This window comes from Brachycentrus maculatus, unplaced genomic scaffold (assembly GCF_059751285.1).
Source record: "Brachycentrus maculatus isolate JH-2025_06_01 unplaced genomic scaffold, ASM5975128v1 h1tg000212l, whole genome shotgun sequence".
NCBI lineage: Eukaryota > Metazoa > Arthropoda > Insecta > Trichoptera > Brachycentridae > Brachycentrus > Brachycentrus maculatus.
In genome coordinates, this window is record NW_028280963.1 from 355,283 (window position 1) to 370,043 (window position 14,761).

Genomic DNA, 14,761 nt, shown 5'->3' on the forward strand with positions numbered 1-14,761 from the left:
CCAAGATATAGGTATCAATCCATCTCATTATTAGATATAGTTATCAATTGTGGCAGAGTGGGTCGAACCGAGAAACTCTGACTCAAGAGCCCGCAACACCAACTACAGGATCACAATCCGACACAATTCCATAATTTTGAGTTTGCACGTTTATCAAGCGTTGGTATAAATGCCATTAAACTAGTACAAAGAAATCCCGTATACAAATGTATATGGTAGATCGTAAATTTCATCTGTTGAAGGAACTAGATTTAAATTTTGAGTGAATCTTTTTTACAAATGCTGCTGATCCACTCAGATACGTTGAGCCGAAAAAAACTTGAAAAATGGTTCAAAATCTGCAATATTCCATATTTAAAAAAAAAATACTTAGTCATATACATAATCAAAGGGACAATCCAATCTTGCTGTGAGTGTTATTAGTGCCTAGAATTTTCACTCATGAATTACATGAAATTATAGTAACTTTAAACATAAATACTAAATCCACTCACGAGTAGGCCATGAAACTTAAAAAGTTGAAGCCTTAAAGAGTAGGGTCATGATAAGCGGTGTTGCATAAGCCGTAGCTAGATTTCAGAGTCACTTAAACGTTGGGTAATTTAAAAAAATCCAATATTTAAATATAAACATTTAAAATTACTGCCGGTACGTGGAATATTGTGGATGAGTATCACAGTTGAACAACAAACAAGACAAAAATATCGGATTCTTCTAGTACACAACCATGATACACGATTTACACACAACGAAGGTTTGATAGTCCCAAGAATTAACATTAAATATATGCAATATATCATTCTGAACATTTTTGATTTGTTGCCGACGGATGTAAGAGGTCAAAATAAAATATGGAACAAAGGCAAAATATAGGAATAGGTAATGATCAAGAGTTAATTTTATGAAAATTTTAAAATGTTTATATTCTTAATTATTCTTTCTTTTTTGTGTGTATATTAGGCTAAACTGGTTAAAAACAAATAAAAATGTATTAAAAAAGAACTCCACCGACAAGACACACAAAGTGGCTTGGTGGGTCTCTGCAAAAAAAAATATATGTTTAAAATTGTGATTTAAATATGATATCAAAAAAATTAAAACATAATAAAAAATATAGTTGAACTATTGATCATATCCACCTCTATAACCAATTGCCTTGTGAATTTTAATACATTTTTTGCTAATAATAATAGTAAAAACCGGTAGCCCTATTATAGTCTTGAGGAAAACCCTTGATTATGCCTCTATTTATGTGTGAATGCAATCCAGTTTCTATGTATAATTACTATGAATAATAACTATTACGAGTACATATGAGCACACAATGACACTGTGCGACGTGACAGACCGTAAAGGTTAATAATAATGATAATTATCTAAAATCTATGTGGAAAATCTACATCTAGCTATATTGCAAACTGCAATCCTTTCTATTTATGGTTAAGTACAAGGACATTCTCATAAGTTTACATTTTATCATATATCTTCACTACGACCTATTGAATTACAAAGGCAAACCTGGTTTGTGGTTAGTTTAATTCTGCATTTAGCAAATTCATAAAGAAAAATCATTAAAAGAATATTAATTTATTTTCATATTATTATTTAACATCTCATCAAATATGAAGAAGAATATGGAAGTCTGGGCATTTACGGGGCTGACGACCGTCATATGCTGGTTTAAGTGATCACTTTACACACGTGTAACATTCACCAATTCTACCCATTATTGACAACCACATCACTCAAATTCTTGGAAGTTCTATATATGTATATGAACCAATTTAGAAACCTTGTTCTTGAATCACTAGAACTTCACTAGAGACATCTATTGGTGAGATGTAAAGAAGCTTTTTATTAAGCAGAAACTCTTATATTATGTGAGGTCCAAATCCTGGATTTCAATCAGACACATGAGAAACGCAAGAAAATACCATTTTCATTTTTATTATTTAAGCTTATAATTTGACCAGATAATTTATTTACAATTAATTTATTTGTGAACAAGTATTTGGACACACTCAAAATGTTGTAAATTAATTTATTTCTTTACATGAGAATAAACCTTACTAAGGACTCGAACGTATGTCCTCCCTATTGTTAACATAAACAGTATGTATTTAATTTATTGTTTTGGCATTTACTTTGTGGTAAGACATGTTACAATGATTAAAGAAAACACTTCGTTTTTTACCACTTGAGTTTTATTATAGACTACATGTTTCTGAAGTTAAACTTCCATCATTCAGGTCTGTATAATAGTTATTATACAGACCTGAATGATGGAAGTTTAACTTCTGAAACATGTAGTCTATAATAAAACTCAAGTGGTAAAAAACGAAGTGTTTTCTTTAATCATTGTAGTATGTATTTTATTTATTGTTTTGGCATTTACTTTGTGGTAAGACATGTTAAAATGATTAGGGAAACACTTGTTTTTATACCACGTGAGTTTATTTATAAAAACAAGTGTTTTTTAAATCATTTTTAACAGTATGTTATCTATACCGCGAAATTCATTAATAAATTTCGCAACTCTTCACATTTGATAAACGAGGCAGTACTATGTTTTCATTATAAATTAGTTGATTCCATTTTGATGTGTTGATAGAATTTAGTTTTCTTTGGTAAGGTCGGGAATTCAAATCATTCCTATCCATCTACAATACGTTTTTTTAAACGTGTTATATCAAACTATATCATCATAATAACTGATTTAATTATATCTATGGAAATTACATAGTGCCCCATTAAATAATTAAATAATAGAATATATTAAATAATAGAAAGAATTAAATGAAATATTATCAATAATTTATGTAGCAATAAATACTATATAGATTTTATGATTATGTAAATAGAACCGAGTTTGCTTTAGTAAGGTACGAAGCTCAAATTCATTTAACCTTCATTGTCGATAGGGCAGTAACATTCAATTACTACAGCACCTAAATTTTCGTCAGAGGCCTCTTTTTATATGATACTAAACTCGGTGAACAATAACTTGCTTGTGGAACATCGCTACAAGTTTTGTTTGCGAATTTATTGGCTGAGAAGACCTGATTATTATTCTGCTTATCAGGGGGGTATAAAATCAACAGGATTAAGAATTTTTTAAAAAAACACTGCTATATCAAATCAACTAACATATCGTATGATACAAAACCCTTAAAGCCCTACATACGTTAAATGGCAACATAATTTTCTTTAAACCCAGGTAACATTTGACGTATTTTTTTAAAAACCGTTATTGTATTAAAAAATAACTTTTTCTTCGAAATAAATATATGATTTTGAAAAGAAAAGAGTTTTTGAAAGCATAAATATTTTTTTCAATATGTTTTCAAAAAAAAATCGGCCGTGAAATGACTTGCGGTTCACAGCGCAGCCGGACGCTTAATGTTTTATATTATTGCGAGTAAGGCCTTAAATAAAGGAATAACAGAAGTCATAAACGAAGGAATGACCAACTGAAGAAAAAAAACATTATTTTTTCATTATTATTTAATTATCTGGAACAAAACTGGGACTCCAGTCTCATAGTCGAACGTCTACCAAACATGTCACGGTGCCTGTCTAAAATGTAATGTATACTTGCATTAAGTTCATAGCTCGCCATGACGCGATATTTTACATGCGATTTGATCTTGCAAGCAACTTTTGCAAAACTTCCTAGAGTAACGGGGCCTAAGACAAATCTCACGATATTTTTCCGTGGCCTTCGTTCAAATCGCTGTTGCGTTTTTATGCTTCCTCGTTTTTTGCCATCGAATTCATTTTTTTTTGACATCTCATCAAAGATAAAGAAGAATATGGAAGTCTGGGCATTTACGGAGCTGATGACCGTCATAGGCTGGTTTAAGTGATAACTTTACACACGTGTAACATTCACCAATTCCACCCATTATTAACAACCACACTAATCAAATTCTTGGAAGTTCTATATATATGATACAATTTCGAAACATTGTTCTTGAATCACCAGAACTTCACTAGAGACATCTATTGGTGAGATTTGATTGACTAGAATATACAAATAAAACACACGAATGAGGACATGAGAAAACAATTTTCGCAACATACCAATTTTCACTTGCAGCAATACATCCATCTACAGACTAACGAGGCTGCGATTTTGTAAATAATAAACGAACGATTGAGTAAGTATACGAAGTAAGTTGAAGAGAGTGTGTTATTAGTTATTAAATATCCAATATAAGTAACGGTTTACTTATAACTGTCATAGTTAGTCTTGCGATTTGCAATGTTAACGAAAGGGCGTCAGGTGGTATTTTATGACGAAAGATGTGGACGCCGTGATAATGCCGTGTCTTAGGTTTGATACATTGTAGACCGCTTTCTAGAGTCGAAGTTTGTATCGTTAAAATCCACTTCGGGTCAACGACTCCAATATTGGTGCGGAAACTGTGCATCTTTGCAGACAAGACTAGCGAAAATCAGTGGACCATAGAAAGTAGCGCGAGTTGTTCTGCTAGGTGCTATATCAATAGGTACTCATAGTATAGAAATCGTCATTGTTTGCGAAACAGCGAGTGTTTTTGCCTAGAATTTTCACTCATGAATTACATGAAATTGTAGTAACTTTAAACATAAAGAGTAAATCCACTCACGAGTAGGCATAGGCTATGAAACATAAAAAGTTGAAGCCTGAGTAGGGTCATGATAAGCGGTGTTGCATATGCCATAGCTAGATTTCAGTCACTTGGATGTTAGGTAATTAAAAAAAAATGTTTGCGAAACATAAATCAGAACTTACTTCAAAGATGATAATATTTGTCAATTTTTCGTACCAGTATGAATATTTTTCTTATGTAATATATATACTATAAACCGCATGGTGTGTTTAATAATTGCTTGCTGATTGCACAATATTTATTAAATAATGTTTTATGCTAATAACAAAATAGAAAATTTCAATAATTTAAACTCGTATCTTACATAACTCCGGGTTACTTTTTCGTATTTTACAAATCACAAATGTGTTAGATATTAAAATGCTTAAGTTTATCTGGTCCACAATATTTTGAGTTCAAATTTTCGTACACACATGCTGGATTTGTTCTACTTGTATATGTTTATATGTATATATTTACATACTAATACAGTTTATACAGTTAGCGGAAACCAAAAGTGACAAAGTTTATATTAATAAATAATTGAATTTCTTGATTTTATTTCCAAAACATATTTCATTTATGACTCCATACTAATTAGGGTAATAAGAATTTATAATTTATTGCTGTATTAAATTTATTTTTACTATCCGAATTCAAGCCTGGGAATCACTTCAAATAAAAAATCTTTTTAGCCGATTATGTTCTTGGGGAAAAAAATATACGTTTATAATTAACGTGAACTTATCGTGATGGAAATAATTCGTGGTTATTCGTTTTGAAAAAGACATTGTTATATTATGGCATAGGCATCACAAGGCTTAAGGCCTAAGGCTTCCTTTGCTTCATTATACATCGTAAAAATCGTAAAAAAGATGGTAAAAACGAACACCACCGACAAGACATAAAATGTGGCATCATGGATCTCCGCAAAAAAATTGTACATACCTACTCGTATATATGAACATATGTATAATATATGTACGTATATTGTTACAAACAAACGAAATTCCAAAAAAATACCTACGTACTAATCATACAAATGTCCATGTAAGATGAGGCAATCTTAATCACATTAATTGCCTAAATTATTAGAAATTATTAAAAGTAAATTAATCATAATAAATAGTGGAAGAGGTGATATTTAAATGAAAAAGTTGCTCGAATATACTTGAATAAAGGTCATAATAAAAAATCATAATTCATATTTTCAAAGGCAATCAACAAACAATTTTTTTGTCGTTTACTCATAATAAAAGCCATGATTTCAAATTCTCCTTGAGACGATTTGACGGTATGCAAAGTGGAAAATTCAACAATGGAATTCGGTAATTACTCGTATATGATCATTTAATTAAATAAGGCTAAGTGATTTCGTATGTTTTGTTTGCATTATGAATAGCGTTAATTGCCATTTCTTGTATTTAATTTCTAAGTATTCACCTTCCCAATCAAATTATGGATAATATACTTCATTTACGTAATACATAGGTACGAATATCTGCATAATAAACCTAAAAAGAAGACAGAAAAAAACACTTCTCAAATGAACCTAAATAAATAATTATTTGGTGGTGATTTTTTCAATTATATTCGAAGTAATCTCGGTCATATTTTAAATGGAAGGATGGGTAGAAAGTCGTATAATTTGGGCCGGGTTGTGGTCCTTTGTTTAGTGTCGCGGACTCTTAAGTCAGAGTTTCTCGGTTCGAACCCACTCTACCACAATTTGATACCTATTTCTAATAATGAGCTGCTTGATGGCTCACAGAAATAGTATGAAATCGAAATCTTTGTGTAAATAATAAAAATATAATTATTTCTCATTAAAAAACAACAAAAAAAATCTCCTACGTTAAGCCTTCATTAAAGGCCATAAAAATAGCCATGTTAAAAGTGCTACCAAATTGTTTAAAAAAATACTTATCTTACGAATTTGTTTACAGAATATTACTTTACAACTTGCTACATCAAAATATCACCATAGCGTCTGTAATAGGTTACGTTTGCGTAGGATGTAACGTAGAACCATGTGCCTAGAGTGTTTTGAAGATTTCTATACACGCATATAAAATCTGTAGATTTCAAATATTATTATCATTTCTTCGGTAAATTGTAACATACATATCCATTTAACTATTTGTCATATTGGAATAACGAAATACATTTTATTTTTTCTATGGATTTACATATGTAAGTTATTATTAGTTATTTACATTATCATAAATATGTTCCAATTCCAAATATAACTGAGCCTAATATCTGTATAGTAATGAGGCCCTTCTTAAATATCTAAAAAAATATTTTGCTTCTGTGTCATATACTTGCATAAATTCCACAGCAGAGATTTTTCATATTTATAAAAAAATATGTACGAGAGAATTTAATGGAAAAATCAAATTGTGTTAAGACTATTTTTAATTTGAATCATACACTTTTTTGTACAGTCAATTTCTCAGATGGCAATTTATTGTTTATTTGATACTTATTTTCTTTACGTAAACCTACCCGGTTTTCTTTCCAGCCGAATATATAGTTCTACTTTTGAAATTTCGATCATCCTTATGTTTTTCTGATAATGCCTTTATAAATTTACATTTAAAATTTCAAATCAACTTTTATTCATGAATGATAAAAAAATGGTGTTTTTATTTTTTCTTATTTTACAAAGTGTTTTCTAATGTTATTAAATCTGGAACATTATACAATATTAGAATGTTAAAGGCCGAATATACTATAAACCGTAACTTAATTTTCTTTAAACCCAGGTAACATATGACTTAATTGATTTTTTCCTTAAAACACCGTTTTGGTATTGAAAAAATAAGAATATTAAAATTTTTCTTTGAAATAAATATATTATTTTGAAAAGAAAGGAGTTATTAAAAGGCAAGGAGTTATAAAAATATTTTTTCAATACATATTCTAAAAAAATTTATTGTGAAGAGACGTCCAGCCCTCAGCGCGGCCGAGCGAGTTGCGATTTAAACGCTTAAGATCTCGGCCTTAAAACGTTTTTTTCTTCTCTTAAATACCTTTATTTTTTTCCCTACAAATCGTTAAACCGTCCGATATATTATGTTTATTTAGTATAATTGTTTGTGTTAGTTTTGCAAACACACAAATTTGTTTGTTTACGGTGAAATATCTTTAAAGTCAAACAAATTTCTTCGGTGTAATATTGATTTAATAATTATTTATATTTCGGCGGCACTGGGTACTCTGTAACGCGCCAAATTTGTTTGACAAATACTACTGTGGGTATTATATATCGCGACATATGAGCGTATTCACAATTGCCTATAAAATTTTAACATTGTAATAAAAAGTTTATACAAAATTATGTATCTACCTAGCCTCATCAAGTAAAAATTGTCATATTCTCTAGTAAATAACCGGTGCTTAACACCCATGTATCGAAAACCGATAGCAAACGCAGTTGCAATTCGTATAGTTTTTCAACGGTAATTTAAGTCTTTACTATAAGAAGCATATGAGGCAAGAGTCTTCAAGATAGAATAAGAAATGCCAGGATCAGGGAAATATGCCAGATCGAAGATGTTGGAAGAGGTGGGGAAGGCAACGAAGGAGACAACGATGTGCACATGAGAGGAGAATGGAACCATCCAGACTACCCCACATCGCACTGTACGGCCAACCCAATGGTAGACGACTCCCGGGCAGACCACCAAAGAGATGGGTCGATAGCTGGGAATCGACATCGCAGGAGGCTAATCCCTCTTAAAAACATGCCACAAGGCCTACAACAAGATGAAGAAGAAGAAGAAGCCTACCTGGGAAATATGTTTGATAGGATACAGATGATGAAAGTGAAGGGGTTATTGGGAGGTGAAGGGTATGATTATAAATACCAATAAATATAACATATATTATAGGTGTCTCAACAGAGACGAAGTATCCACCGTTTTTTTTTTCAAAAGAAGATTGCTCGAAATCGATTGATTCTAAAGAAGACTCGATAGATATCTTTAAGCTTTTGCGTCATTATTATTAGAATGGTGATAGTTGCACGTGCGTCAAGTGATCACTTAAACCTATGAAAGATCATAAGCCGCGTAAATACCCAAACTTACATATTCTTCTTCATGCATGTTACAACGTCGCAAAGTCTATTTCAATTTACATGCTGACGTGTGATTTTTTGCTAGATAAGATATTACTTTTTTTGTTTAATGCATTGTTATTATTCCATAGGTACGCGGATTAAAATGATTGCAAAATAGAATTGCTAGTACTAAATTACTTCTGGATTGTTATATCCAGAAGTAATTTAGTATTTTGAAACCGGTTTTTCGGTTCAGGAAGTTAAAGTTAATGAAAAATACATATTTATTACCGAATAGAAGTAAAATTATCTATACCTACTACAAAGGTAAAGCTTAACTTTTGAATCTACGCGCTGGTATCTGATTTTTTCCCCTTAAACATCAAAGAGTTATATTATTAGATTAAAATTAATATTTTTAGCTTTTCCACAAATAAAGTGGAAAAGCTAAAATTATTGGTTTTAATCTAATAATATATTAAAAATGCAATTCCGTCACGAAGTGTCAGTGGATAATATAAATCTATCAAAGAGTTGTAGTTATATTCGGTACATATTGACACATGTTGCGGCTGCCCAATTTCACAATATATATATATATATATATATATATATAATAATATATATACGTCCGCCTCCGTAGTGTAATGGGCAGCACGCTCGGCTTCCATTCTGGAGTTTAGTAGGTTAGGTAGTTTGATTCCCAGGGGGGGCTAAATAAATTGAAGTGATTTTTTCACTCTAAAATTTATTTAATATTACCCTGGACTGGTACCTGAAACAGAAGGCTGATCACCTTTCCTTCATGTGTTAACGATCAAGATAACACTACGTTTATATGATGCAGTGCCCTATGCACCATTGGGGTGCGGATGAGGGTTTGAATGAAATATATATATATATATATATATATATATATATATATATATATATATATATATATATATATATATATATATATATATATATATATATATATATATATATATATACACATATTGTACATTATGTACATACATACAATATATGTATTATGATTTGAAGGTTTTAAACGTATTCTTTATATGGTTTTATATAACTAATTTATAATAAATTAGTATAGTGATTACAAAGTGTAACAGCCGGGTTAAATGTTATCGACCAATTTAACTATGTGAAGGATATTTTGTCTACAAGTTATATATCCGGTCCGACTATGGGCATATGTTGTAGAATATTGATTTGTATAATTGGCGTATTTACAAGGCACGATTTTCATAGAAAACCTGAGATCTGCAACCTTCCCGTAGTATCTAGAATGTAAGTGATTATAGTTGTTCTACACTGTAGAACAACTATAACACTGTAGTGTTGTACTTTTTTTATTATTTCATCTTTGTCGGCATCTTTGGGACTACACGCAATCCTCATTGCGTCTTCCAAATGAATGGAAAGGCGATTGCGGTATTTGTTTTTCAAGAAGTTCATTTTTGAAAATGAAGCTTCACAGAGATATGTCGAAGGAAATATCGTCAAAATAAATAGTGCGCAGTCCCGTAAACATTTATAGTTGCTAGGCACATTCCTCCAAAATTCAACATACTTGCTCTTCTTATTCCCAAATTCCCGCGTGAGTACTTTTATTTAGTTTACTTTGCACGCAAAATCGGTTTTGTTAGTCATTATTCATTATTGTCTACTAAAATATATTGCTTTATCGCGGGCCGCACAAATATCTGCCGCGGGCCGCAGTTTGACGACCAAGGTTCTACAGGCTTTAAATGCCAGTACAGTTAAGGCTCGCGGGTGGATGGCGAAGGGGTGGGGAGTGGGGGAGGGTATGATTTCGTTTTAACTGTCTAAAATACATAATAATTAAAAATAAGAAAAAATACTTAATATGCACATCAAAAAACAAAATGACATAAATGAAATTTAATTACCATATCAACCTCTATATATATTATAAACCTACCTACCTAAATATTTTTTTACTCTTTAGTTTTACTTTTCACCTGTAGATGAAAACGTCTATTTATTTTCGAAACAAATTGTGTGTAATGACATAAAGCTCATTAAGTGGTATAGTACAAGTATTATTTTTTTTTAAATAACCTACATGTCATTTTACAAAGTAAATACCGAATCAATAAATAATAGTATTTACTATTTGCCACATATACATCAATCCACTCTCATTTCTCATATTTAATTTTACGTACTAGGCCACCGCAGTTATAAAGATGTGGAACTATTATCAGTATGTAAATTAATTCGTTGTTACAATATGCAAATTCTTTATCATTACGCATATTAACATTCTTGCAGTCGGTTACATTTAACATATACTGATATAAAAAAATTGGGCCCCTAAATACTAAAAAATGTGACAAAAATAAAGGTTACATAATAAATAAAACATATATCTGTATACATATATGTATGTTATATATATATATATATATATATATATATATATATATATATATATATATATATATATATATATATATATATATTTATATATATATATATATATATATATATATATATATATATATATATATATCCATTTGAATGAGTATTAGAGTGAAAAATAACTTATATTTATTTGACTCTTCCTTGGGAATCAAACCCGGGACCTCTAGTACATTAGCCAAGCGTGCTGACCATTACACCACGGAGGCGGACAAAAAGACACTATGATAGTAAATAATATTGTTGTCCTTACCTTTAATTCCTCGACTTGTCACAGTATAAGTTAAATTGTTGAACTCCAGATCCATTTTCAATATTATCAACAAGGAAGTTGATCAAAACACAGATGAATGTTTTTAAACGTCAAAAATCACTTAAAAACTGCATAACTCTTTTTAATCACTGAGATTCGTAATACGATTTAAACAAAAAACCACCAAGAAGTATTATTCTGAAACTTTTGAGATTTTATGAAGAATAATTTTCTAACTTGCCCAGTCGAATTTTCTGAAAAAAAAAGAAAATCAATACTGTCACATTTTGTTGCAATTACAAAAATTAGCGCATTATAAAGTTGATCCATTTTAATTAAAGTTTTACTTAATAAATAGCACTATAGCGACACGTGTTTTCATGCATTCCGCATCATTTTCAAACACCGTATGTGAAGCTAATTCTAAATTTTCTTGGGAAGTTGACGGTTGAAGATGGGGTAGGAGCTGTTTTACGAAATAGTGATATTTACTAAGTAAAACTTTTATTATTTTTTGACATCTTAACATAGATGATGAAGAATATAGATGTCTGGGCATTTACGGGGCTTAAGACCGTCATAGGCTGGTTTAAGTGATCACTTTACACACGTGTAACATTCACCAATTCTACCCATGATTGACAACCACACATTTTTTTTTGTAAAATCTTCATTCATATTGATTTTTTTAGCAACATTTTAACTTGTGTTGACATTGTATTCACATAGCAAAGACTAAATAATATATATTATAATTATAATACATACTTAATAATATGATAAATAATTCCTTTAAAACTAAATTTTTAAAAAACATATAAGACTCACCCCTACCTAGACTCCATACCAAGGAATATTTTTTTTAATTTTTAATTTACTTTGTTTATAAAAAAATATTGTAACACGAACTCCCTCTCTAAACACAAGTATCTTCTTTATTAGAGAGGTATATTTGTTATATTTGAAATGTTTTGTATATTTACCAACTGTTTTGTATTATTCATATATGTATTATGTAAAAAAAAAACAATAAAAAATGGTATAATTGGAGATAATCCAGATTTGTAAACATGTTGAGTGTGCCCAACATTTGGGCACACTCAAAATGTTGTTAAGTAAAACTTATATTAAAAATTGATAGATTTTACCACAAAGCGACTGCCGAATCAATGAATGAAATTATAAAATTGAAGTTAAATATGCTTATTACTGTCTCCATAACCAAAACTCAGATTAAATAAATGATATGTTTCCCAGAAAAACTAAAAATACTTTAAATGCGGTCCTAGCTAAGAATCACCCTCGCATTTTATTACACAACACTGTGAAACTGCAAACATGAGCCATCGATATGGTATATTTAATCCGTGATTTGTTGTGAAAATTAACTAACTAACTAACTAACTAACCATCACGCCGCTTCCCCGCAGGGGTAGGCAGAGAGAATCGAACGCCACACCACTCTGTCTTTGCAAACATTCTTTGCCTCTTCTACATTCATGCATCTCCTCATACATAGGGTAGACTGGGTACGGTTGAAACAAAGGACGGTTGAAACAGACCAAATATCTTGCAAACCGTATGCGGTAGGGTGAAGGGTCCAAGGGACGAACAAAGCGGACAACAAGTTCAAACACGAATATCAGTGTTGCATCGCTCGTCGCACGGTGCAATTGCTTGTAGGAGATCCTGTTGTATTTTGATAACCAAAAGTAAGTATTTTTGTTTTGAGAATTTTCCTTTTATTACGGTTTCTCTTGAAACGATATTATTGAGTATGATTTCGTGTTTGAAATGAAGCTTGTAGGACACGTTATAGTGATTAGTTTTAATGTGCCATTATTGTTAACATTACTATTTTCTGTTTTCCACCTGAAGGAAAGGTTGGGGACGGTTGAAACATTTTTTGTGGGTACGGTTGAAACAACATGTTTTTTCAGTTCTCCTGTTTTCTAGATGCCGAGAGTACGCGCAAGAAAGACTTCGAGAGAGGAGGTCGACTTGTCGAGGTATACATACGCTTTTGAGGAGGTTAAAGCAGGAGATTCACTGCGAAAATCGGCGGAGAAGCATGGATTAAACCACTGTTCGCTCATTAGCCATATATATGAAAGCGAGATGCATCTGGTGATGAAGAAAATGGGATATGAACCCCACAACGAAGTTTTTAAAAAAGAGCAGGAGTAGGAGCTTGCAAAATACTTGCTACTAAAAAAAAACAGAGAAAGAAGAGATAAGAAAGGAGCATGAAATAAGGTTGAAACGGATGAAAACTAAGTAAGTCAAGAAAAGATTGGATGGAGGAAAAAGTAGAAGGATCGTTAAAGGAAAAAATAATCATAATACGCAACAGGAATCATCATCAGAAGAGGACGAGTGTTATTGTCTGTCACTGTATTCAGAGAGCAGACCCGGTGAAAAGTGGATACAGTGCACCAATTGTAAACTGTGGGCTCAAGAAGACTGCACAAAAGGTGGTCTTAGCTATTTTTGCCACAATTGCGACTCGGAATGATCCCAAAGCTAGATTTTTACTTGATTTATGACTAATCAAAATTAAAGAAGTGTTTCCTTTTAGTTTATTCACTGATAATTTTCGTTCGATTTGTTTTTTTTTAAATGCCAATGTTTTTAGTTGTTTTTGTTCATTACATATCTGTAGACTGATTAATATTGTCATGCGGTGCCATAATTATTTATAAAACAAAAATAAATCATGAATAAAACGTCTTATAATATTAAATATTGATTTATTTGCGTGTGTTTCAACTGACCCCAATCACTGTTTCAACTGCCCCTGGTATGGGGACGGTTGAAACAAATCGGATATACTTTTTAAATTTGATCTCCCACTAAAAATAACACACCAGGTACAGAAATAATACTTCCCATTAGTAGACAGAAACACGCTCTTGTATTTAATGCATCTTCATCATCGCTTGACTTGTAAAGAGCAATACTATGGACAATATAAGCAAAATTGTTTCAACCGTACCCAGTCTACCCTACCCGACGATTATTACGACTCCTGACCCGGCCGCTTTCAAGTATTTGACATACCTGATTGTGCCAAGTTTTCCTCGGTCGTCCTCTGCTTCTTTTTCCAACTACATTCGCTCCATAAATTTGTTTAACCGTTCTTTCTTCACTCATACGCTCCACATGTCCAAACCATCTCAACACACCTTTCTTAATTTTATCGATAATGCTTATCTCAGCCTTACATTTTTCCTTATTTCATCATTCGAACATCTATCAAACATCGTTTTGCCACACATTCGTCTGAGGGATCGCATTTCGACTGCATTCAGTCTGCTTTCATCCTTCTTTTGCCAACTCCATGCTTCGCTT

General features: G+C 31.4%; 1 protein-coding gene across 1 annotated transcript in view; it reads right to left on the bottom strand.

Annotated features, from left to right (window-relative positions):
* The window catches only part of LOC148307045 (ATP-binding cassette subfamily G member 4), a 52,710-nt gene that overhangs the window by 27,374 nt on the left and 10,575 nt on the right, over positions 1 to 14,761 (bottom strand). Inside the window, exon 2 of the mRNA XM_088264017.1 lies at positions 11,411 to 11,664. Coding sequence (XP_088120143.1) covers positions 11,411 to 11,465 — 55 coding nt within the window. The 5' untranslated portion in view covers positions 11,466 to 11,664. The remainder of the gene's footprint in view (positions 1 to 11,410; positions 11,665 to 14,761) is intronic.